Raw genomic sequence first — 26,934 nt, forward strand, 5'->3', positions numbered from 1 at the left:
TTTGGCAGGGACTTCCTCCCCTTTAGGGCCATAGAGTAAGATGGAGTATTGCTATTGTTTGGCACCAAACACACGCTTTCATCCCTTCTGACACAGCACCTGCTGGTGCCTACTGAAGCATTTAAGCTCTTCCTCTCTGTGGTGCTGTAATTTCTTTAAAATATTGTGACTTAAGAGGAATAAAAAAATAAAATTCCTCTCCCACATAGACCTTTGAGGGCTTGTAGGGATGTAATTATATGCACACGCAGTAGGAGCAGGAATCCTGTCATTCTGGTTATTTTCCTAATGATAGGTTCATGTAGCACAGTGTCACCTCCGCTTTAAAGTTAGAGCCACGTTCTCCTGGCAGCAGCTATCCTAGGATAGCGGCATCACAGGATAGGACGAATGAAGAAATTGTCTCTGAGTTACACATGCAGAACACAGGATGAAGAGTCCCCCCACGCAAAAGAAAAAGATAAAAAGGTAAGGGTAGGCACTGGGCTCTGACTGTCAAAAAGGGGCTCTCTACTGTGGGCCAGTGACACTGTCTCTTGTCCTAGCTGTAGACTCTCCAAGGCCCTCTCTGGAGGTCCCTGACCCTGCTGCAACCATCTCCCAGCCGGTCACGTAGCACCCTCTGAACTTCCACACTGGTGGTAAAGCTGTACTGATCCGGGGCAGCCTTCACACACAGGACTGTAAAGTGGGGCAATTCAGCGGCTGCTCAGCAGACGCCTTCAGTACTTTGCGGCAGAGATGGGTCGATTGGCTATAGATGTTTGTACGCTCCAGATTTCAAAAGGGAAGCCATCCCTGCTCATCATTCAGAGATGTAGGTCTACAGTGACAGAGGAGGGACGTTAAATGTGAGGGATTAATGCAAAGCAAAAAAGTCTATGAATATTCATTATATGTTTTATATTGTAATAGTTTCAGCCACCTTGAAACTCTTTGTTTGCTTCCTGCCAACAACAAACGATAGACTTTACTCACAGAAGTCTTAATGGGAGGCAATTTTCAAAGGCGCGTTCACAAATGTTTGTGGGAAACAGATGTTAAATGCACCCCCTCCAGAAATCATGATGAAATGCTGGCAGTGAGAGAGCAGGGATAGACCCAGGTGACTTATCTGAACCCTTACAGGGAAGCAGTGCCTTCAGCAAAGCTGCGAGTATTCCAAAATGACTTGCAAAGGATGAGTGGGTGAGTTACAGTGCCGAGCAACCCTGTGTGAATATTGGACCCTTATAGCATGGGGCACTGTTTGAATAGTTAAAGGCTGCCCCTTCCCCACAGACCTTGCAGTATGGGGTCGGGGCTGTGTTGGACGGGTGGAAAAAAACAACGTGGGAGAGGGTGCTCTGAGAAAGTGACAGTCAAAGAAGCATGCTTTGCAAGTCAGACTGTAGTCTCACCTCACCTTTGCCTAGCCAAAGACTGTCATTAGGATTGTGCAGGCAGAAATTAAAATTTACTGAGAAAATTGTAACTGTTAGCTCAAGGGCAGTGGTACTGTGCACCCAGGTCCCTCTGCCTGCAGCAGTTATCTAATGCCTTTGGGCGGGCAGTGCAGTGACTTCGCCATTCCTCTCTGTTGCTGCTTCCCAGGCAGTGACAATGAGACAGAGGAAATAGTTTGCTCAGCTTGGCGTGAGAGCTGGCTGGAAGAATGAGGGATAGCGCCCAGCATCTCAGGCCGTTGCTCCTGATGGCTGGCCTGGGCTTCCTCAAGATGCATTCCATCTCCCTTCCTCTGCCGTTTCCATTTTCCTGGTAAATGGGCTGTAAAGTCACAGCAGATTAAAGTTTGTCTAAAGCTCCTATAAAATATTGAAGGTGCAGCTGGTATTAATCTAATCCTGTTGTGGTATGAGGTGCATGTGTAATGGGACTATAGCTTTACATGTGGTCTGTGGGCCTTTAAAATAGCCCAAACGCTGTTAAAGAGATTCTGAGGAATTGGATCCCTCACTGGGTATTAAAAGCTCTTCATTAGTGCTAATGTACACTAAATTAAGGTGGCAATTAGACTGAGCATATTCATCAGGATGGTGTGTTTTAATAAATTGTGTATTTAACGTGATTGCATTTTATTGACTTCTTCAGTAATTGCATATTTTTCTCTTACAGGACAAGCTTGGCTAGAAAGAGATACATGGGACACACAGACAATTAAAGACTAGAATAGACACTACTTCAAGTCCCAAGATTTGTGAAGGTGAGTCTTGTTTACAGCTCACTCTTTCTGCATGCCAGATGCTTTCTCTGCATCTCTGTCAAGGCTGGTTAGGTGTAGCTATGGTGTGCAGGAGGTGGGTAAGAAATACACAGCTTATCTGCCACCACATTGCCTGTGAGGTCTCCTGCAGCAAGTCATCCCCCTTTGGTCTCCTAATTAAACTGCCCCTATCTCTGTTCGATCTAGAGGAGCAGACTGTGTGGAAATAGTACTCTGAGAGGGCTTTATGGAAGGCACCACCTGTTAGGTATGTTCTTTTAGCAGACCCCACCACTTCGGTTTAAAGGAGTTGGGTACTGCTTGCAGATAGTGAACACAGAAATCCTCTTGGGAGAAGGCTGCTCTGTGAAGGAAGGCAAGCATGCTGAGTCAAGTCTTCATACCTGCAAGCCACAGGGTGGGCTGCCAAGTTGCTGGGGAGAGGACGCAATGGAGCGATGTCAGGTTGTGGTGGTCCTTCATCGCTGGTGCAGCTTAGAGCTTCAGGGACATTTCTAGTGACATCTCAGCAGGGACAGCCTCTAGAAATTGATGCACTGACTTAGAAGAGAATCTGGTCCATGTTTTCTAATTCCTTTAAAGGCTGTCTGGCAGTGGTTCTGGAGAGCTTCAAACATGTCTTCTGCTTTTACTTGGTTGCATTGTGCATGAATATGAAAGTAGGTGTGAGTTAGCTCCATTTGCTCCTCAAGCCGTTGGCTAATATTTTGCAGGAGGTACTGCAGAACTGGTTCTTAGGTTTTAAAGGAAGCAATGTATGAGTGCATGTTGATGGCAAAGAGATTCTTACGTGAAAAGAAGATATACGTGGACAATGTGATAGGAGTGACTGAAAACGTGGTTTGCATGAGGGTTGGACAAGGTGATTCTTCCAGTCTTGGTTATTCTGTGATTTCTATCAAGTATTTGAGACAGGGAGACTGTGATGAGCCATCAGGCAAGTGCACAATGTCTGAATTTTATGTAGTGAAATATGAATAGTCTGCAAACGTATGTTAGGGGTAGGGATTACATGGTTGGAATGGTACGCAAGGAAAATAGTTCACACACTTGTTTTCAGTAAAGGGTAGGAGCAGTATGATATGGAAGATGCAAGGATTGAGACTGGTGAAGATAAGGTGCCTCTGAAAGTTCTGATAGGCTGGCACATCTGAGGGATACTCTTGTTCCTTTCACCACAAGGTAACTTGGACACACCTTGGACAGCTGTTTTGAAAAATCTTTTCACAAGGAGGGTGGTCAAACATTGGAAGAGATGCCCAGAGACACTGGGGAATCTCAGTCCTTGGAGATATTAAAAACTTAACTAATGTGACCCTGAGCAACCTGCTCTCACTTTGAAGTTGGATCAAACTTTGGAACTGGCCCAGGTTGGAGGCAGTGGATGTTTGTACTCAATGACATCCAGAGGTCCTGTCCAACCTAATTTTTTTAGTGATTCCATCTCCAAGGCAAAGCTGAAGGAGCAACTGAAATGAAACTGTGGGTTTCAATCCAGTGTGAAAGGGATATGGGGGTAGAGGGAAATGTCAGTGGTAGCGAGAGAAACTTGGAAGCTGTTTTGGGGGGTGTGGTTGAGCAGCTGCCTTTAGATATGTGAAAATCAAGGTAGCTGCAAGGCGTGCAAAAACAAATGTCAGAAGGAAGGAAATAAATGGTGGCTGAAGAACAAAAAAATGCATTGCCTTGAAAAACTGGACTTTACTCCTAACTGATTACAGCAGCTGGGGTATGTTTCCTGGCTACAGTGCTGGGGATTTTTAGCCTCCCCATCACTTTGCAAGATAAAATTCATATTAGGGGGGGAGAAACGTAGAATAATCTGCCCAAGAAAAAGCTGAACATTTTATAGCTACATTTCAGACAAAAACAACTGCATCTCATATGTCTCACAGGTCTGAGATGGGACAAGCCGGGGAAAGCATCTGTCAGCCGCTGTCTTCTGCAGTTCTGACTGTTAATGTTTGCTTAGCATTAAATGTCTCCTGCAGAGGAGAACTTAATCTGTCACAAATTTGGGGCCTGGAGGAAGGGAGAGAAGATATTTTTAAAAGGTAGTTTAAGACATAGGCATTCAGTTTTTATCACACTTGCATCAGTATGTAGTAGGAGTAACTTACAAAATTTGCCTTTTGTGTGTATGGCTTAAAAAAAGAAGTAAAAGGAAAAAGCAGCTCTGCGGGTCAGGATTGTCCTTTCATGTCAGTTATTTTCTCCATGCAGCCTGTCATCAGGGACTTCAGGTACCTTCAGCTAATTAGTAAGGCAGAAGTTGGCACAAATGGTGTCATAATTACATTATTTGTAATTAACATTAGTTGCATTTTGCTTGCATTGTTTGTAAATAGCATTAGTTATATGTTCTTCAAAGTCTAGAGCACTACTGTGTATATGAACTAGATGGTAATAAATTTCATATATGCTGGAGTGCTTGACCTCTGACATGAAACAGTTTTAAGTGCTACGTAAGAGGTCAGATCGTGCTTTTGGTTGATTTGCCCTGTTTTAATCAGTGCAATCACAGGATCCAAATGGTGATCTTGCATGTGCTGGTTTGGAATCTGGGTACCCAGCAGAAACTGGAAAGGGTGTGTTATGCTGGTATGTGCGGGTCTCTCCAAGCTCTAAGTTCCAGCACTGAAAGAGTTGCTCAGAACTCCTGTTTCTTAGATGAGTTCAGGGGGTTGACATTTTTTGGAAGTTTGCATTGAGCTTTTATGATGTGGAAGCTCTGACATGCTCTGTTCTTGGCTTTGCCAGCCCAGACCTCGCACTGTTGCCACTAACTTCCATTTGCACATCCTGGGTTGAAGGGCTTTGGGATTTGTAAGCCCCGCTGGGTGTGTTCCTGGCTTGAAGCACAGCACAATTAGTAGAGTTGTACTTAGTTGTTGCTTTGCTGTGTGAAGCGTGGTGGATTTAGAAATGACAAATCTGAGCCCAGCACCACCACTGGGGACAATTTCTTGCCCAGGCAAACAAGGGAGTCCTCACTTGTCAAAGCCGAGTGTGCATGTGTTCGTGCTGCTCCCAGGTTACTGTGACTGCATGGCCTTGCCAGTGAAGTTTTCAGGACCTGATTGCTCAATGGATTTAAAGACTCCCTTCCCTGCTCGCAACTAGAAAACTTTAACATACTGAGTGGATGCATGAGCAGGAGCAATGCAAGGAATCGTAGCTTAGGTTTGACTTTGAAAAGAAATGGAGGCCTGTACTCAGCTGCTGTAAATCCGAGCAGTTCCAAGGAAGCCTCCTCGTCTTGCAGAAGAAGCAGACGCAGACATGGAAAGTAAAGTAAGGCGGGAATGTGATTTATCAACTGTACAAAGCAGCAAGACAGTGTTAGACTTGGGAGCTGCTGCTGCTTGGACCACAGGCAATGTTTTTCATGTGGGTGCCTCTGTAGTGAGATGAAGTGGCACAATATGGCTAAACTGGTTTGCTTTCTATTCCTTTTTTGCCTAAGGTTACTATGGTATGGATCATGTGGGTGGGTGCTTAAGGCAGCAGGACTTAGAAGTTGCTCAGATAACTTTCAGGCTTTGGCTAATATACTGAGATTTAGCCATCCTTTGTTTCATTAGAGCATAACTTTTTTGTGTGGTGATGGGTACGTCTGGGTGCCACTAATTGCGGGGCTCTTGAAGTTCCAGTATCCTATCGATTTGTCTGTATTTTCATATCCCTCTCTAACATAGTGTCCAAGCTTATGGGTTAGTGGAGCTGAAGGTTCACCTTTCCCATGAAACTGAAGAATTCCCTCCCTGCTCCTTACCCTTCTGGACTTCAAGATCTCCTTTCTCTGTGAGATTTGCAGACATGGTTTTAAACACCATCAGGAAGCTGTAGGCATCTTCTCCAGGACTACGTCAGAGTTCTGTGCCCCACTCCCTCTCCTGCAGCCACGCTCTTGGCTTTGAGTCTCTCTGGGCAGAACAGTTGTGTATCAGAGGTATAAGAAAATAAACTTTGTAAAGAAAAATATTGCCCTTGTTCTCAGGTTCGGATTCAGATTTGTGTTTCTCCAGAAGCAAGGTGGACTGTAAGACTGGCTGTGTGGATCTTCTCGGGATTTCTCTAGCAAAGGGCAGTACCCAGGCAGCAGAGGCACACTGTGGTCCTGCCCGGGCACGTGAAGATGCAGGGGGAAAGCAGCTGCATGTCCACATGAGCTTCTGTGTCACACCAGTTGTGTCTCTGCCTGTTTTGCCACTAGGAAGGAATTGATTTGATTTTCAAGCCAAGTCAAAGAAGTGCAGCAAACACACACTGTATGATAAAAATCTGGCTTTTACCTCAGGCAGCCCATCGCTGGGAGCTCTGCCTGCCGTGTGTTTTCTCAGCAATTTGGCTAAAGCATGGTCACAGAGGGAAGCACGCCACAAGGCTCTACAGCACTCCCAAGTTTTATGGATTAACAAAAACAATGAAGAAGTGAAAGAAAGAGTTTTATTTCTGTCCTAGTAAAAACCTTGGATAATATCTGTTTTTTCTTTTAAGTGAATTGAATGTGCTTTGCTAACGTAGCATGTCATTGGATGCAGGTCTATTTAGGGAATGGCATTTGCAGTGGAGAAAGGGAAAGAGGTGGGTTAAGAAGCATGTGGGCTTCGGGAAGGTTTCTCCGTGGAGCTAAGCAAACTTGTGCCTCTGTGTTTGCATATGTATGCATCCATCTGTGCATGGTGCCATGACTGCATTACCTTCTGTTTCAGTGAAAGTTTTACTATTTTATGTATTTATTTGTCTGTCCCTCTAGGGTACTTGGTGATATAATTGCATATTGGGAGACACAGTCACTTCATTAACCAGCAAGCAGAAACTTTCTTCCAACGTAGCCTCACCTGGTCAGGATTTATAGCTTTTCCTCCAATAGAAATACAGTCCGAAGCAGTTTGTTGTCTAATTTGGACATGGAGTTTCAAAACTGGTCAAGATTCCTTAGCATTTTTTCCTGCTCTTAAAAGCTTACCAACATTGATCCATGGGCTCTGCCTGCAAAAGACCTGTTGCAGGGTGGGGTGTAGAGCACCAGGACTTCGCTGGCACAGTAACATTTCACACTGCGTGACAAGCAGGTGGTGTGCCCCAGGCTGAGTAACTGTGTGAGGACAGCCTCCTCAGGCCCTCCCATGTCCACACACTGCAATCATTCCCAGCCCAGCTCCTCCAAATGTCTACAAGTTTCCCTGACAATGTTGTCCATGTTTGTGTGGCATTCATTCTGTAGAGGAAGCTTGTATGGAGTTAACTGTCCCAAATGCTTGCTTGCTTGTAAGTCTTTCAAATGGGCACAGCTTCTTCTGGCTCCTGTGTCGATATGACCTTTTTGGTGTGAAGTAGACAGGTACATTCAGTGCTGCTTAGACTTGACAGGCTTTAGGGACTGGAAAAAAAAATATCTTAATGGGCAGAGGGATATTTTTTCCCCCAGCATCTCACTCTGCAAGGAAAGCTAGAGCTTTCCTCTCCTGCAACCTTCCTCTTTGCATCTGCGTTCACCTTTAGACTTGGAAGAATGCAAAGAGACTTAGCAGCGATCATTGTCTCATGCTAGCCTGTGCTATGTTGTCTTGTTCAGGTAAGAAATGAAGTCTTCTGTATAATGAACTCCACAGGATCTTGGGGGAAATACAAATGGAGATAGGACAGTGTCACTCCAATAAAAAATGAGTGTGCTAAGGAAGTGCTGGTGTTTTGCAGGAAGAATTGGATCAAGGAGCCTGAAGACCATGGAGGGAGACTGTCTGAGCTGCATGAAGTACCTGATGTTTCTTTTCAATTTCTTTATATTTGTAAGTATTTAGAATTCACTTTCTCTCCTGAATCCTCCTGTTTCCAGCAGCCTGCTGCTCCCCAGCAGGATAGGCTGTAATTTGGCAAAGTTGCCACGGTACAGAATATCCCTTCAGCTTTGCTCTAGCAATCACTGAGGGTTTTGCAGCATCCGAAGATGCTCAAATATTCAGCAAGCCAGCGCAGTGGTCACTGTTGTCTGAGTTATTCCTGTCCTTGGTAAGGGAGACCAGAGGGAAAGCTGTAACTAGTAGTGTACATGGTCTGTCTTTGAATGGTAGAAGAAATTGTTTTCCAGTCCTGGGTGCCCTGCTGAGGTTTTCATTAGGAAACAGTCATTTTCCTACCACATGTAGGGTCATTCTTGGTGATCCTGTTGCTCTTGTCTTTGACAGGAAGGGTGGGAGTGCCCAGCCACCCTGGCCTCTGTGGTGGGGATGGTTCACGTGTGCCCCTTCACTGGGCTGTTCCCTACCGCTGTGGCAGCAGCTCGAGACTCGGTCTTTCAGCATTAGGGAGGGAGTAAACAGTTGGTAGAATGAAGTGTCAAGGAAGAAAGGTGCTTTTGCTGCAAATGGTTCATTTAGTGAGCAAGAGATACTAGGAGTAGCATGTCAGCAGTCACCTGCTCAGCGGAGAATATATGCCACAGAGAAACACAAATTCTCCAAATTAACACCTTTAATCAAAAAATAGCAACGAATCAATTTTTTCTGCAGCAGTTGTTTTATGTTGACCTATCTGCCTCTCTCTCCTCTCCTTGTGCCATGACAGCTGGGAGGAGCGTGCCTGCTGGGAGTCGGGATCTGGGTCATTGTGGATCCCACAGGTTTTCGAGAGATAGTGGCTGCCAACCCTCTGCTCTTCACAGGAGCGTACATCATGCTGGCTATGGGAGCGATGCTCTTTCTGCTGGGTTTTCTCGGCTGCTGTGGTGCCATCCGTGAGAATAAATGCCTCCTGCTTTTTGTAAGTGTTCTTGCATTTTCTGTTGGCCTTTTGGTGCTTCCCAAGAATGGGGGTGACTGGATAGATGATGCTGTGGTAAGTGCATGAATGAGTGTCTGATAATAAATAGGCTTAGGGTACTTTTACACACAGCTAGAAATACAAAGAATTTGCTTTTTCCCTATACTAGATTTGAGCCCAGTGGGTATGGAGTCTGGGAGTGTATGTTGACCTTGTTAAGCTTTGTTTCAGAATGGTCCTATTTGTTTGTTTGGGGTTTTTTTTACTTTTATAAAGTGACTAGAAATGGTCCTCTCTTGGCCACCCAAAACCCACTGTTCCACTTGTGGATTCGCTCCCCAGTGCTTCACAACAAAGCAGAGGGAGCACGCGGAGCAAAGCCCTAACAGAGCCTCCCATGTCAGCAGAAATGCCTAGCTCAGAACTGCATGGTGGCCTATCATTGCAGCTCTCAACAGCTGGTCACTCCCTTATGCAGCCTACTCTGCTCCTAAAATGAACCAGATTTGTTATCTTTGCGCACATTTTCCCCTGAATGATAGGGTTAAATTTCAGCCCATGTGGTTATCAAGTACTATTTACAAAGAGCTAGCCTCTAAAATAGGTCACTTTTGACCTCTGCCATAAGTTCTGGTACTGCAGGGTTTCTAGCCATTATCTCTTACTAGAAGGCATTACCAGTTATGTATGGAAAGACAAAGATAGTTAGTTTTATTTTTCATTTTTGTCAAACATGATCTTTTGTTTGTCGCTCTGGGTCTGTTGAGGCTTTGGTTTTTTTGTTTTGTTTTTTTTTAAATCTTGATCATACCGTGTTTTGTTATGATTGTATCTTGCACAGCTTCTTCATGGTGCAAAAGAGGCTTGTCTCTAAACAGAACAGGAAAGTCCTCTTTCTTGAATGAAAAAACATTTTTTCCTAGAGATGAGCGTGGCTTCACTGAGGGAAATTCTCTCTGGCATTTGACTCACCCACTCCTTGAATTCATAACCTACATATGAGAGCCCTTTTCTGGAAGCCATTGTGGGTTTGATTTCTAGTGACTCATCTCAAAAGTAAATCAGAAAAACAAATGTATCACCTGCGAAGTCATGGAGATTTGCCCAGAGGAACCTAATAAAATGCAAAGGATCAGGCCCGATGAGCCTGAGGTTACTTCAAAGCCTGTGCCTGTTAGATTAAGAAACTAAAAGTTATGTTTGATGAGGAGTATTGATTGTAAGTGAATGGGAGAGTAATATTTTCAGTTTGGACCATGTCTGCTGCGTACAGATTGGGGACCTAGCTGAAGGAAGGGAGCTCTGTGTCATGCTCTTTCCTGATTTAACATCAGAGAGTTACATCATGGTTTGAATGTTTCTCCTGGGGTTTTGGTTATACTCCAGTGCACTCAATTTTGTGGTTATTACTTTTCTGACTCTTAGAGATAGTTCTGAGCCCTGCTGCTTTATTTATTTACTTTTATTATTATTTTATTTTGTACTTGGATTGTGAGAAATTTATGGGCTGGAAGCAATGCCCTAGACTAGGAGAAACTCTGAAAGTAATTACTGGATGAGGAATTAGTGTTCCACTTTGATCAGGTCTTCCAGGGCCTCTGGTGTCAAAGTCAACTCTGTTAAACAACCTGCCATCTCATGTCCAACAGCAGTGAAGCACTTGGATGAGGATCTGTGCTGATACCAAGTGGGAAGAGATATGTTGCTAATTTCTGCTTTTTTGGGGGCCACACCAGCTGATGTTAAAATGCATAAAACAACTGTAAAAATACAAGTCTGATGGGAGTAAATTTTAGGCGCTGAAAAGACAAACCAGTCATGGACGTATGCCAGAGAGACTGGGAACACCTTGCAAAATGGAGAGTGTTAGGCTTCATGGGGGGTGGTACTTGGGGAGAAGTTGCTAGATCAAATCAAGTCCACTTACAAAGTTGTTAAAGAATTGATGAGCCAGAGAGCTGCTTGAGTGAGATTTCACAGTGATGCATAATGTATATCTGAAGCTTTTAGTCCAAATGTAAACAGAAGATAGAAGGAACAAGACATGCACAAATGCATGTTCTCTAGGTTCTGGCTTCTGTGTTTGCAAGGACTTTTATTTTTCATTAAGCTGCTTGTCTTTTAGTAAAAAAACATCACTGTGGAACCTAACATGTTGCATTAAGCACAAAGCTGTGAAGTGTTTCTAGATTTCCCAGCATTTGGACTTGGCTCACAAAAAGCAACAAACATTGGCCTGCAAATCAGACATTGAATAACTTCTGGATTGTCCTAAAGACCCTCTAACTGCAAAAGAACACCATAAAAATCAGAATCCAAAGTGCCGTTGAGCACACAAACATTGTACCACGGGACTGAATTCAGCTTTGCAACAAGAACAGTCCATGTTAGCTTCATTTGGCTTAGTTTTGAGTGCAGGTGTCCTGTTTTGCAGTCTTGTAAAATGGATGCAGTAGCCCCTGATACTTTTCAGCACGAAAATGTGGGTCCTTTGGGTTAAAGGCAGTTGCTGCTCTTTTTGGAACAGCATTGCTGAAACTGTAACAATACATGAGTTGTGGAAAAGAAACACTAAACATTGATTTGTGGAAACATCCGATAAACCTGTAACCATCACCAGGAGCTGAGGCAGGATTTTTGACCAACATGTGAGACCCCACTCCTCAGGACGTTCACCTTGGATGCGGGGGGTACCAGTGTTCAAGTGTTGGGTCTCAAGCATGAATTTGAATGTGAGGCTGCTGTGTCCCATGCATTAACCAGTTGGCTGTTTAGTGCTCTCATGTATCGGTAATCAATTTAATTTTGGGAGGCAAAACATAATAAGCAGATTTTGACTCTCTTTAAAATGCAGATTGAGAGCAAGTTCTGAAACACTGATGATCCATCTTCTTTTTCTCATCAGCCCTAATGGCTGCTCGTGTTTTTTCTACAGTAACTGTTACAAAGCTGTAATGCAGACTGCACAATGTAAGTGTAAATCAGTTTGGGAATGATAATGAAGCTTATCAGAGATAATCTGGGAATGGCTGCTTCCAATTCTGCACAGACCTGTGCTGGAGGTTGGGTGAACATGTGTCTCCCAGTAATCAGTAAATGAAATGCAATTAGCAGGGTGATGGGATTAATCACTTGATCACCACCTTAGACCTCTTAGTGACTATGCTGAGGTCCCTTGATGGATGATGATGTGAATTTGCGAAGCATCGTTCATTCTCATCACTTGTTCTTTGCCCTCCTGTGGTGAAATTAAAAACAAAACAGCCTCTGAGCAGGAAAAAAAGAAGCCACGTAGAAAACTCCAGCAGTAAGAATAAATTATAGAGTTAACTAGTTCAGCAAAATCAAGCAACAGCATTCTGTTAGCATCTGAAGTCCCTGCTCCTCTGACTCTTCTTGTTTTGTCATTTGAGCCCAGGCTCCTTTTCTTTTGTTTCCACTGCAGAAGCAGGAAGACAAATGGGACAGGGTGGTGCATGCACTTTTCCAGTGGGGAAAAATCACTTACAGCTCTGATAATTGACAACAAAACAACATTTTGCCCATTCCAAGCAGGTAGTTTGAATTCTCTCTCCATTACTGAAAATGGCATTTCAGACACTGTTTATAAATCATTGCTTCGGGATCACAATAGTACTTCTGGCCCCATCTGCCTGCCTTCTGTTTCAGAAAGACCTTCAATAACCTTCTTACACAAAAAAACCCATCCAGACTTCTCTTGTGTTTATTTCTACTTGTTGCTTCAGCCACCTTTGTTGGTAACATGTACCACATGTTTATTACCCTCCATGTGATGCGGTCTTACTGCGTTCTCTGTTCACTTCTGTTTTTCTCACATGGTGTCAAAGTCTGAGTTCATTTCTAAATGTTCACTCAGTTTTGTAAAATCATCTTTGAGTCTGTGGGCTAATTCTTGGGATCCTTGAATTTTAGAAGGGCTGACTCTCAAATGGTGATTTCTCTTTATGGCTATAAGAACATAAAAAAAGGTCTATCTAGTTCAGACTTACGGTTCCTCAAGCCCACTATTTGGTCTCCAAGAATGGAAATAAATGCTATTTTGGGAGAGGATGTGAGCCTAGCCGCTTTCTGCTCTGTTCCCATAGGAGTTCCTCAGCACCAACATCTGTTGTTTTAAGGATGTTAGAGGTCACATCCCTGCCTGTTGCTTTTACTGTTTGTTATGGACTGAAGCAGCATCAAACTAGCATGAGGCATGAATGTAACTGAGAATCAGTCCCAAAGACAGGCTGAGTCCTGAGCTCTTCGATGCCAGTGAGTGCTTTGCTGCCCTGGGAGATTTGTTCCCTTCAACACTCTTTTCCTCTCTACTTGAGTTTTGCTTCTAGCTGTGTACCAGTTTTCTGTGCTGCCTCCAGGCAGGAGGGTCTGAGGTGGGAGTCCTCAGGAGTCCCGGCGCTCATCCCGGTGCTCATCCTGGGCTGGAAACGCTCCACAGTACCTGAGCGATCCGGATGGATAAGGTCCTGGGGACAGCACCCTCGCAGCAAGATGTCAGTCTCTCTGGGGATGAGACCTCTTATGTGCATCTGATTTACTTCTGTGGGGTGGGTGGTGAAGGCATGGTGAATCGCTCAGGCTTGGTAATGTCACAGAAACAAGATGCCTTTAGTAAGACTGAATACCAGACTTTTAGACTGAAGCAGCAGAAGGTTGCAAGGGCAACAAGATGAAAATACAGTTCCAGCTTAAATTGAACAACCATGTGCCTCTCTGTTTGCTTTCATTTCTCTTCCCTAGAATTATGATGACATAAATGTAATGGTTTTACTTCAAACTGGATGCCTGTTTCTCTTTTGCTACCGCTCAATCTGCTGGCTATTGCTTTCTGTCAAGTCTGCAGTGTGCCCTTAATTTAAGGATATGAATATGCACACTTTGGATACTATACAAGACATGGATGATACTTGCATAATGAAATTAGAATTATGATGGTGTGTTGCCAACTTTCTGTAGAGTTTCTGCATGGTTAATACTTAACTCAGTGCAACCCCATTGTGTGAATGGGGATATTAACCAAGGCTAATTTTGTCCTGAAATGCAAAATACTCTGAAAAGAGTCCATTTGTGGTCATAGGTATAAATATTTGAGTATATGTCCCACTACCTCCTTCTATATAAAATGAACCATGATCATATTTCAGTACATTGTTTATGTTGTTTATGTTGTGGTGAGGGGTGTGTGCATATGTAGGTGTATGTATGTGATGCATACACCTGTGTCAGGACAGTTTAACCCTGTACGAGCATCTATACACTCATATAACCTTTTCCATCAAAGTAGGCTTTACTGTTTTAACCTGGTGCAGATTTATCAGGGGTTGCTGCAAGTCCTGTAGCCTTATTCCTTTTTACCCATTAGAACCTGGCAAAAGCATCACAAGCTCCCATGTCCTGTGACATGGTCAGAGAGTGGCTGTGCTGCTTCAGGGTACGGTCTCATAGGTTTTTTTTAATTGTCAGGGGGAAAAAAAGTTTCCTCGGTTATTTTTTCTGTCTCTTTGGTGACTAGCAAAACCATGTGTTCCTACTACCTATTGCACGCACCTAATGGTATGTCTGTGTTTTTTGTTTTTTTTTTTTTTTTCATCTTCTCTCTTCCAGTTCTTCATGTTTATTTTGTTAATCTTCCTGGCGGAGCTTTCAGCTGCAATCCTGGCTTTTATCTTCAGAGAAAATGTAAGTATCCGATGGTGGGCAAACTCTGAACCCCGGTGGGATTGTACCCAGCTGGAACATGGTGTTCGATGGTGGCTGATTCCTTTGTAGACTGACTGTTTGTTTCAAATACCGATGAACCTGCTTCATTACTACCCTCAGTCTGCAGAACTACCAGCAAACCAGTGAATGCTAACTAACCTCGCGTGTGCAGGGTGGTTGGTTTATGTACACAGGAGATATACACTGGGGGACTAGTTAAATCCTGAAGTTTTTAGAGTCTTCCTGATTCTTTTACAGCCAAACCAGCTGCACATTCCATCAGAGAGAAGTTTTATAATAAAGTCATACTAAGGTTAAAAGCAACTCTCTTCTTTTTTCAATACAGCATGTGTTTAATATTAATATTAATAGTGAAACCGCCTGTTTTCCCAACAGAGCTAATGCTTGCTCTGCAGTGCAAAAACTCTCTTGTGCATCTTCTAATCATATTCCTTCTTGAATTTTCATGTTCTGGTGCTCACCAGATTCCTCTCAATGCTGCTTGTAAGATATCCCTCCTGCCCTGCCCTGAGCAAGTCTCCCCATGTCCCATTTTCAGTCCCATCAATGGATCCCTTGCATATGGCCCTGCTTACAAATTTCTGGTCCTTCTCTCCACAGTTTCATATGATGTAGCCTTTCTCTACTCCACTGCTATGCATATTATTATATGGCCATCATCCCTCTGCTATGCCAGTAGTAAGGTTTTACTACACTAGGAGTAAGCACAGTCTCATTTGTTTCTCTAACCAGCGAAGGTTTGTGCATTTTTTTCATGTTCCCACATGAGCAAAGAAGAGCCTCACTGAACTAGGCCCATCCTTCTCAAGTCATCTTTGAAATATGACTCTGAGTGATGGCTGTTAAAAAACATTGGTCAGTAGAGGTGGTCACTAGGGACTGTTAGGTTTTTTTGTTTGTTTGTTTATTTGGCCTCTGCCAGTAGTAAAAGAACATAGAGCACGTTCCCTGTACTGAATGTGACAGAAATGTGGCATGAGCATAGACGGGCCATGTATAATGGTGATTTTCTTGAGCCAGGACGTACTTTTAATTTTATTCATATAAAAAGTTTTTGATAAGCAAAGAACCAAGACTTAGGAAGCTCACAGCAAGACAGCGTGGTGTTTGTGCAGTAGGATGGTCTTTGGGGGGGAGGTAGTGAGAGGATTTTTTTTCCCTTTACAAGCTGGTGGTCTTTTGTCTTTGCCTCAGATCTGAAGGCAGTGGGGAAGGGACAGAACTCTGTACGCAGAGTGGGTGCCCCATTCCAGCTTAGGCTTTGAGACCATGTCCTCGTGGGAACAGCTACCGCTCCATAAATAGGTTGCAACATGGGGGGTCTGGTGTGTTCTGGTCATTACAGCTCTGCTGTTAGGAGGTTTTAGAGAATTCCTTTGGTTCAGCACAAGCAGCAGACCGCACACGTAGAAACTGCCCTGCAGACCCAAGTATAGGCTTCATGACAGAGAGAGAATGCAGTTCCTGGTGAGCAGGGGCTGGGCGAGCAGCCGGCAGCTGACTGCTCCCACCTCCCACCTTCCCTGTGGGAAACTGGTAAAAGGTACAAGAAACTAGCCAGGCTCGCTGCGAGCCCTGTGTGGGGGGTGACTGCAGGGCTGGCTGGGTCCTCTTCCCTCCGTCACGAGGAGCCTGCTTACATCTTGCTTCTGGGCAAAGCATTGGTACCTTCCACTCCCATGGAAGCCGTGGGATGTGTGAGGATATGTTACCTTGCAAGATCAGGTCACAGTGGTTATTCTAGACTTCTGTGGCATCTGGTGGTGTTTTATGAGATAAAACTTGAAGGGGAACAAAATTCTATCGTTCTTGAGCTTGTCTCCTTGTTTGTATCACCAGCTTCCCACTCTGTCAGAATGACTGACAGGAAGGGCTTAAATGGGAAGGAATGAAGAACGTCAGATCCCAACATAGTTAGAGATGGCTCTGTGCAGTAGTTAAACTCAGTCTGCACATTCTTGTGGTTTGTTCTCTCCTCAGGTTTCTTCTGAAAAAAAAAAAACAAACCTTATTTTGCTGTTGCTGTGTATTTTGGTGGTAGCTCCTCTGGCTTGGTGGCTAATTTTGCTGTCATCTTTGGGTTAGGGTGAGGCTAGATGGCTGGACAGGATGTCCGTGGGGACAGAGGTGGTCTTTCAGTGACCCTGTGTTGGGAAGAATTCTTCACAGTAGCAATTTAAGGTCAGGTTCAGATGTGTTTTTCTCTTCCCTGCGAAACGAGTTACTTTCAAGGTGTGTGGTGGTAAATGCACATTTAGGTGACCTAAATTTCTTGGAACCTTACCAGCTGGGCTCCTGTGATGGTCATTGCACCAGTCCATATGGCTGTGGCCTCACTGGGTGCATAAAATGAGTCAAAAGAGAAAGATACGCTCTATCTGTTCACTTTCCAGATAATGTTCAGTGCAGCTTTCTCTTGTACAGTGTTTTACGTCCAAACTAGCTCCCAAACACTCAATAAAGTTAAATTATTAATAGCTGAGGGAGTGAAAGAAATTAAGAGACAAAAATAAGGGAGAAAAGAGATGTTTTCTGCTGAGGTTTGACATGAGAGGAAGAGTCAGTGAAGCAGAGTGTGGTGGTGGTGTTAGTGAAAATTATATTTGTAGTGGTGAGCTACTGTGATACAGTTGCACTCCCAAAGAACTGTTTAAAAGCAGTCTCTGAAGAGGAAGGCTGTTGTTAATCATCTATGGAAGTACCAGAGTTTCTCTTCCTTTGTAAAGGAGTTTTTGGATGGTGGAGACCCCTTCTTCATCTAGAAGACCCACCATAAAATAACATCTTCCATGAACAATAGAGAGAGGCTGTGAAAGAGCAATTTGACTGATGTGCAGGAATTGCTTTTTATATGCCATTCAGAGGTCTGGATGGGAAAAACCCTGGAGGGATATTTGACACTTTTTCTTAGTGAATTGTCTTAGCAAGAAAGAAACCGGGATGGTAGGAACAGGTGAGTCCAGTGACAGGGCTCTGGGCAGAGTTAGGATGTTTGGATTTTTAGCCCCAGTTCTGACACTTAATAGACAAGTTGCTTTGGTTCCTGATACCTCTGTTTCCTCAGGCATGCGGCAAAAACTAAAGAACATGAACTGCCCATCCCTCAGTTGGGCAGCTGGAGGTCTCTTGGATGGAAGGCACTGTGGAAGTGAGAAGTGCAGCACTGGTTACTGTACCTGCAGCACAAGCACTGCACTGTGCCAAGAAATGTTAGGATGCTCCAGGCAGATGCAGATAGACAGGAGCGTGTCCTGTTTTCCGAGCAGGCACCATGAAGCCAGCTGCTTGCACAGCATTCAGTATTCGTGAACACAGCACTGCATGAGAAGGCTGTGACCTTCTGGGCCAGTGCCAGCACACCCGTGTTGTGCAGAAATGCCCTCTTTTTCGTAAGTCCCCTTCATCTGGCTGCAGTAACCCAGCCAAGCTATTTTTTGAACCAGTGTGACAAAACAGTCCCACTTCATTCACTGGCATGTAAATGTACACATGCATATGCTTCTTCTGTATTGAAGATGTTCTCCCCAAAACAGCTAGAAGAAAATACAGCTGACAGCTCTTTATTGTTCATGGCTGTGGCTGAGACAATTGTGTTGTCAGAAGTGTGTGTGAAGATCTGATTTTATTAGTAGGTCCTTTGGTCCTTTGCTTCCTCCTGAATAGTTCTTCCCATAGTACTCCAGTGTGCACAGACCTTATCAGTGCCATTACTAGCTTCAGCGAGAGGGGGGCTGTGGGCATGTGAGTAGGACTGTCTTGCTGACTCTTATCCCCCTTTGTCAGCAATTTTTTTAAAGGAGGAAAGATGCTTCTGCTGATCCATGGTTTGTGGGGGTTTTTTTTGATTGTGGGTTTGTTTGGTTTTTTTTTTTTTTTTTTTTACATTTTTCTGAACTTCAGATGCTCAGGACAAGTAGTTTAAGAGCAACAAAATGGAATCAGTTATTTTCCTGGCAAACTTACCTTTCCAGCACTAGGCTTTGTTTTAGGCCAAGTCTCGTAAAAATCGCACACAAACTCTGAACAATTTCCTCTGGGGTTGCTGCTGTCAAAATAAAGGTTTCACTTTATATTTAAATGACTCTTTTGTTTTAGACCCCGCCAAAGGCAGTCGGCTGGAATTATTACCAATGGTAATATCAGTTTCAAAGTCCGCACTTCAGAAACAGACAAGCACCAAAAAAAAAGTGCTGCTGTCTCTGCAGGTTAGGATGCTGCATGGATAAAGTACGCTGAGAAAGGGAATGAAAGGAGAGCACTGAGGACATGTTTCAGCGTCTTCTAACCTGACCTTCCCTCAGTATGCCAGATTCCCAAAGGAAAATGCCAGTCCTCTCTGATCCTCTGGTATTTTAATATTCAGAAGCAAAAAATGAGTTAATCTCTTGTCTCATAAAAGTGATTTAGGAACTTAGCAGCACATCTCATTAAAAGGTAGTGAGATTGAGCTACCTACATCATTCAAGCCTTTGTGACAAAGTTTTACCCAGTATTGATTTAGACATTAAATTTGGCCTTAGTTTGTATTTGTAAAAGAGAGTTAATATTACATGGTATTTGGGGTCTTTTAAAGATTCACCATAGCCTTCTCTTTTTTTCCTTAAATTTTGTTATAGAATTACAAAGGAAGCAAACAATTTTGTGCTTGTGCTTTTGTGCCCACACATACATCTCATACATATGTATGTGTATGTGTGATATTTCACGTTGCATATCAAGAACCTGAAAACAACTCGTAACAGTATATGTTACTGCATCTGCAGTGCTGTATGAACAACAGAAAAAAAAAGGGGAGGTCTTTTTCAGGCAGCTTAATTTTGGATCCTGCAAATATGCAACACTAGAGCAGTGCTGTATCCAGCCGAGTCCAACCCCCTTCAGTGAGGCTTTGCAGTGGCAGAGAGATTTTGCCTGTGTGGATCACAAATCACAAGGTATTTTAGAGAAGGGACCACATAAGTCAAGACCTGTAGGGAACCTGAAAAGGGGATTCCGTGAAGTTTTCATCCTGAAGTGTTAGAAAGGTGGAAAGATTGAATTGGAGAATTCGGTTTAAGATGACTTTTAAGTCTGTATATTTACTACTCCTCCAGAGAGTGATCCTAAGTAAATGTAATTTCAAGGTGTCTAACTTTTTGAGGAGACACTGAGCAGAAATGTTGGTTCAGTTTTTCTATTTTACTGTAAATGTAAACAGGGGTAAATGAAATTCCATTCCATTTTATTGTTGACCTTAGGAAAAATTGTTTAAATTATCCAGGCACTGGAAATATAAAGAGGATTTTTTTTCTTCATGTGTGTGGGTCAGTTTAGATAATCTAAAGCATTGTCAAGGAAATGGTCTTTTTTTCTGATTTGTAAGTTGGCTTGAACATTTCGTATTCATTACATGTTTTTTAGTTCCTTTTCATTCCCCAGAAAGTTTGGTATTAGAGCTTGATTCTGCCTTCTCACACATGGAAGTAAATTCAGAGCAGTTGCCCTGTCATTAGTAGGAAGTTAACTGGTTTAACATGAAAAGTGAGGGGAAAATCATGCTTTGATTGTAGACCTCATGAAGCATAGTAAGTTAAGCTACTACTTGGGTGTGGATTTGAAGATATTTCTAAAAGCTGTTTTAGTCCTGTTTCAACTTATGAAATACTTTGAAATACCGCTGAATATTTAAAAAAAACAACCAACCTTTAAATGCAAACATTAGCTTACAAGTACAGCTATAATTCAATCCCTGATTTTTGGTGAGCAACAGTTTTATTGAACAAGTACCATTCACCCTGGATATAGTTATGGTTCAGCCAGTGGCTTTCCCCATGTTTCTCCTCTGAGGTTTGCAAAAAAAGAACAAAACCAAAACAACCAAACAACCCTCAGCATTCACAAGAGAGAGAGCTTTGGGAAGTGCTTGGGAAAGAGGTTTCAGCAGTAACCTTTGCATTTCTAATTGTCTGTGCATTTCAGCTGACCAGAGAGTTTTTCACCAAGGAGCTGAAGAAGCATTACCTGAGGAACAATGACACGGACGTCTTCTCTTCCACCTGGAACTCTGTTATGATCACAGTAAGTCATGCTGTGCCAGTCCCATGCTGTCCATGATCAGTGGCCACCAACATGGTGCTCAGCCCACACCCTCAGCTCACCTGGGGTCAGCCTGCTTAAACCATCCTTTTGCATCAAGCGTAGCACCAGGGTTTGTGGCAGTGGTGGGAGGGAGATAAGAATTTGTCTGGCAGCCGGTCTTTCTTAAAGCAAGCTGCCATTGGTCTTGCGACGCTCCTGGTGACTGCGTCAGCCTTTGTGGTTTGCCAAAGCCTGAGGCATTTGACCTGACTGGGTACCCCCAGCTTTCAAACAGTGGGCACAGAAAGCTGTGGAGCTGTCTGCAACTGCATATCGCTGCATTTACCTTGGCCCTTTCACCTTGCAGACTGCTTCAAAACTGTTCCCAGCCAACAGCAGCCAAAACTGGTGCTAACTAATGGCTTTTTGTTTGCTCTTGTGAAATGAGTTGGTAAGTGGCAGATTAGGCAGTATGCCTAATGGTATATTTTCAGTATAGAAATATTAGCCATCAAAATTGGCTTTGTTATTACAGTCCTAATCAGGCAGGTTACAGATCGACTGTGTCATTGGAATTGGAGTTGTTCTGATTACCACAAGAAGTTCTGTGTGCACGTGTGTGTGTACACACATGTGAACTTGATGCTCAGTACAGCCCACGGTGTATCTCTTCAGGAGTGAGGAGTAGGATGTTGGGCTCTGCAGATGAAAAGTAAATTTTGATCTTAAAAGAAAGAGGTGATTGCTGCCTTCATGCTGATTCAGGACTTTATTAAAGACATTTCCTTTTGTTGGCTGGAAGGAGACAGTCAGAGTATGACTTGAATCCTTAAAAAGGACCTGACTTGAATCCTTAAAAAGGACCTGACTTGAATCCTTAAAAAGGACCTGACTTGAATCCTAAAAAGGGACCTTACTTGAATCACCTAGCAGTGCCTTTGAGGAACAACAATCCTGTCCATTACCTGTGGCGAGAACGGGCAGTTGGATGCCTGGATTGTACTGCTGGCTCCCTTACAGACTTGCTGGGTGATCTCAAGCAAGTCATTCTGGATGTGCTCCAAAGCCCTGTGCAGTTCATGGCAATATTCCCAGTGGTACCTTGGAGTCTACAGTATGAGATGGGAACAGTGGGACTTTATAAAAAGGCTTTGATGAAACAGAAGCTCCAAGGTAAAAGCACAAACCACTTCTTTAGAAACAGCAGTTGCTTTGTCTCTGCTTTGACTAAAGCTTCGATCCCTACAAGAATAGGTCTTTGGTCGATTTCTCAAATCTGCTTTCAGGGCAAAGTGTCAACTCTGTCTTCCTTTCTTCTCTGTGGCTCTCTCTAGTTTGCCTGCTGTGGAGTGAATGGACCAGAAGATTTCGAAGCTATCACTCATCTTCCATACTCCTCTCTGGAAAAGGTGATACCGGAGGCTTGTTGCCAGCGAGAGCTCCAGAGCCGGGAAGGGAGGTTTGTCAACAAGGAGGCCTGCCTCACAGGCGTCGAGAGGTTTCAGAACAGACAGGTAAGGAAAGCCACACATCAGGAAAAGGAGTTTCACAGTGGGCAGAGAGGTGTCTGGGGTGGTCATGGGTAGCTAGTGAAGCTGGCAGGTCATGCCATTCTGACTGTAGCTCACATCCTAATTACGCTTCTGCTGACAGCTTTTGAAGTCATGGCCTGCAGTAGTGGCTCCAGCTGAGTTCACAAAGACTCCTCATCAACAATGTGTGCAACCAAGACATGGAGGGTTAAACAGCCACAGGAAACCATGTCTGTTTTCCAAGGAAAAGAAGTGTTGGAAAGCTGCATTTCTCTACTCTTTTACTCTTTACAGTAGAAAGAGGGCATTTCTTTTGCCAGGCCTCTTGACTTGGCAATTTTTCCCAATACTAGACTGGAACAAGACAGTTCAGCATAATGTCATTTACACTGATACTACAGTCATGTTCCCTTACATTGTCACCAAGATGTGAAGTTTAAGAAACTTTCTAGCAAAGTTCCTGACTTGTGATTACCTGAGCATGAATAAGCCAGCTGAGCTCTGTACTGACCGTATGTACAAGCCACCTTTTCTCTCCAGACTAACCAGTGGTCCTCTTCAGCACTTGATAGCAGACTGTGAAAGAGAGTAAAGGAGCTTGGAAACAGCCTGTGAGTTGTTCCTTGCCTGGCAGCTGGAAATGGTTGGCAAAGGCACTCCGGGAGAGAGATCATAGCATTCAGCAGCGTACTGCTTCTGCCAGGTCTGATTGCCATGAATAGATGGGAAAGAGAGAGAGGAGAGATGACAAACAGCACAGAGGGGAAGAGAAATGCATTTTGAGAAAGAGGGTTAAAGCAGATAACAGATCTAGCTTTCCCTAAGTGGTGATGCTGAGGCCTACCACTTCTATGGTAAGGGAAGGTTTCCTGTGAGCTCTTGTCACCGCAGAGAGTTGGTGGAAGAAGCAGTGTGCACAACCAGTGTCACCAAGCACACAGCAAGGCCCTTCTGTAAAATGGGAGAGACACTCCCAAGCAACTGATGGCTGAATTCAGGCATTTGTGGAGCAAAGTCAGGCTCTTGGGACACCATGCTGGTAGGACAGTGCTGGCCACACTTGTGCTCAGCCCTGTTTATAACCAGCTGAGCAGGGCATGCTGGAAGTTGGGTTAAGGATGGAGTTCTGGCAAGCACCCAAACATTTGGTTGCTGGGCTGGATGCTTTGCCCTGAAAATTGGGCTGAAACATGGCTGGAACAGAGCTGCAGCTGAGTGGTTTCATGTCGACAAGAGTGTGGTTTTAACAGTCTGCGCTCCCTGGGTCTGCCTCGTGAGTGGGTCCCCTCTGTGCTCTCCCTTGGTCTCCTCTGGTTGTCTCACTCGCAGTGAGCAGGGTCTGGCATGGACACCAGTATGTAACTGTTGTGCTGTCTTTGCAGTTCAGACATTCTCTTTTTGGGTGGAAGGAAAAAAATCAGGTGATTGAAACATCCCAGCAGTCTGGATGGGATTAAACATGTATGTGTGATGTATATATTCAGTGGGGAGGAGAGCTACTTTTTACATTGGACAAACTCCAATCTACTTTTCCCTTTCCGTGTGACCTACTAGCAGAAATTTGCTGATTGGTTGGAATTTTAGTCTGGGAGAACTGTGAGGCCAGGATAAGCTGGTGATTTCAAGAAACATCCTGAAACCTTTGCAGAAGATCTACCTGCTGTTAATTGTATGCGCAATAATAAATGACATTAAAGGTGATGGCGGCTGTGCTGCATAAGTGGAAGGATTGCTGTAGTGCATGGTCATTAATTAATGAAGTTAATTCTCCTACAGCCAGAAGATCAGCAGGTGTTCACCCATGCCCCTTTGGGTGAAGGCACAGAGAAAAGGTCCTGGGGTGTGAAAGAGCTGCTGGCTATGAGAGAGGATTCAAGAATCTCCTGCCTTGGCTTTAAATAAATCATCCTTATCCGTAGCCAGCCTGGGCTGTCTGTCATCTGCCCTGAGCGTCCTTTCCTCTGCTTAGTGTCTGCCCTTTGCAGAGGCAGTGCCTCTCCTGTGCTGATCCTCTCTGCTCTGAAAGAAGACATAGTTCCTCGTGGCCAGTGAGGGGTTGTGGGTGTGAACCACTCCCATGCCACTACAGCGAAACTTTCCCCTCCCGGGCACTGTCCTATGGGTCTCTGCCTCCTGTACTGTGGGGCTGGGTGAGGGCTGAGAGGGAGCTGTGCTTGTGGTGCACCTCTGAGAGCACCTCTTGTACTAATGAGGGCTGCGCTGTGAGAACAGTGCAATGTGCTGCTCAGGTGTGTCTCACCACGTTTTGTCCTTCCTAGGGCTGCTACACTGTGATCCTGAACTCCTTTGAGACCTACGTGTACCTTGCAGGAGCCCTTGCCATCGGAGTGTTGGCCATTGAGGTACTTAGTATTGTGCGACTAGAAGAAAAGCAAGTGTTGGTAGATGTCCAGCGAGGCAAATGGGCAGGTGCTTGCCCTTGCCAGGGGAAGCTGCTCCTGCAAAGTGTGAGCAGGTTATCAGCTTGTGGTTTTAATTGCCTAGGAAGAGCCGGGTGCTTGGTCCTTCGCCACAGAAGGCAGGGAGATAACCGGTGGCGCACGCTTTTAGTGCCGCAAGCCTGCAGTGCCGCCTCGTGTTGGGCCCGCCGCAGAGCCCGCGCCCTGCTACGCTGGCCACAGGGGTTCTGGGGAGCCACCGCCTGCCCCAGGGCCCCACCACAGACACTGCCCTCACTGGGGCAGCACCCCAGCAAGATGAGTAATCTGTCACTTGGTTAATGTGTTCAAACTGTGCCTTTGCTTTAAAAACTTCTGTTTAGAGCCCGAAACTGTCTTGGCTCCAGAGCATCTCCGTTATCCAGCGTTAGCGTCTGGCTCTTTGGTGATGTTTCTGAGGAACAGGCTTCCACCAGGCACAACATTAGCCCAGAAGTGATGTCCCTGCAGCATTGCCGGGGCAAGGCCGGGTGCTTTCCCCAGTGCCCTGTCTTGTGCAAAGGAGAAGGAGCTTGGCAGAGCCCCAGCAGCCCCCATGAAGGCCCCGCTGGGCCTGCTCTGGGCAGTGGGAATGGTGTGCAGAGCAGGGACCACGGAGCCTGCTCCCCTGCGACACCAAGGGCAGTTTGGGAATGAAGCCAGGCTGCTGCTATAGCCACAAACACTTCGGGTGACAGGGGAAGGGAGGGGAGGAATCGCCTTCAGGGGAAAAAAAGTTTTGCCACAGCCTCCCCTGGGTGGTGGCAAGGGTTCCCCTTGCTGCGCCACTGACGGCTGGGCAGGAGGGAGTTATGGGAGCGGTCCTGGGGCCAGGGAGGGTTTTGCCAATCTTCTGGAAGATGCAGCTGACTCTTGCGGTTCTCTGTTTTGTCTTTGCCCTCTTCTTCCCCCACCTTCCCAGCTGTTTGCCATGATTTTTGCCATGTGTCTCTTTCGAGGGATCCAGTAGGAGGTGGCCCGTGAACCACCACGTTCCCCACGTACTCAGAAGAAAGAAGGAAAGTCAGAAGAAACAAAACCTGAAAACACCCAAAAAACTTTATTTTTTTTAACAAAATGGGGTAGGGGAAAAAAAAGAAAAAAAAAGAGGGTTGTAATATATGAATGACCAAAAGGATTGTACTTCAGGGGCTGGAACTTTGAGGTGATGTGCACTACACTGTACACCGGACCCTTGCCCAGAGCCACCTGCAGCAGCCGTGGAGCAGGAGCCCAGCACAGCTGATTGCACTAGAGACTGACGGAGCCGGCGGGGGGGAGCGGGAGGATGAGCACAGCTGCCTCTCCTGCAAGGCCGTGCCTACCGTTCACAACTTTATCGTATTTTAGACAGCAAAGGACTGAAGAACAGCCATGCAGGGGCTGGATAAGGCAACAGGTTGGCCAAAGTCTGTCACTGTCCAGGTGGGTTTGAAACAAGCAGTGGTGGCTCATCTCAGAAGTAGGTAGTTGTTGTTCACACGATTCTGGCTTTAGTGTCCAGCCACAGAATGAAAACACACATTCTTCAGTGGAAGCTTTGCCTCTGTCACCTGAAACTTGTCAGTCAGGCACTTCCATGAGGCTGGCTTTTCTCTGGAGCCCCAAGCAGGGGCAGCATGGTCTCATTTAGCAATGGGACTCAGCTAAGGATGGCTGATGGTCGAGAGTTTGGTGCCTGCCTTTCTCTATTAAGATTTACTGTTTCTTGTTATGAAAGAGTGCAAATGGTCCCCTGCTGTGTTCCCATCTCCTGGGAAAAATAATGGCTCTGGTCAAGAATCATTGATACTGCTGCCTTCTTGAGAAGGGGAGGAAATAGTGTTTAAATCTTGTCAGCCTTTGCCTTTCCCTTCATACTTTGCAAAAAACATTTTGTGGTGCTCTGTTAGTATAAATAGTTGCAGTGGATTCCTACATGCTTCCCAGGCCTAAGGGGAGTTCCAGGCATGGTGCTAGATGGAGGAGGCTGAGGTTTGTCAGCTGCTCCCATGCTGTTTGCCTGAAATACTCTTGTGGCGTCATTTCTGCTCAGAGGATTTCCCCTGAGATCCTCCCATGGGCTCATGACAAAAACATCAAGTCAGAATTGTTTTAGTCAGCCTACTAGTTGAAAGTGTTTCCTCCCTTGAGATAGTTTGACATTTAACTAACGTATCATCTACTTAGCCATTTG

The 26,934-nt window shown here is 44.8% G+C and overlaps 1 protein-coding gene across 1 annotated transcript; it reads left to right on the forward strand.

Annotated features, from left to right (window-relative positions):
- Positions 1–2,186: 2,186 nt before the first annotated feature.
- On the forward strand, positions 2,187–25,728 carry TSPAN18 (tetraspanin 18). Its single transcript, XM_009489891.2, has 8 exons — positions 2,187–2,203; positions 7,928–8,019; positions 8,795–8,989; positions 14,615–14,689; positions 20,690–20,788; positions 22,123–22,302; positions 24,600–24,683; positions 25,681–25,728. The coding sequence occupies exons 2-8, from the start codon at positions 7,957–7,959 to the stop codon at positions 25,726–25,728; spliced, it is 744 nt and encodes a 247-aa protein (XP_009488166.1). The 5' UTR covers positions 2,187–2,203; positions 7,928–7,956.
- The last annotated feature ends 1,206 nt before the right edge of the window (positions 25,729–26,934 follow it).

Source organism: Pelecanus crispus, chromosome 6 (genome assembly GCF_030463565.1).
Source record: "Pelecanus crispus isolate bPelCri1 chromosome 6, bPelCri1.pri, whole genome shotgun sequence".
Classification (NCBI taxonomy): domain Eukaryota; kingdom Metazoa; phylum Chordata; class Aves; order Pelecaniformes; family Pelecanidae; genus Pelecanus; species Pelecanus crispus.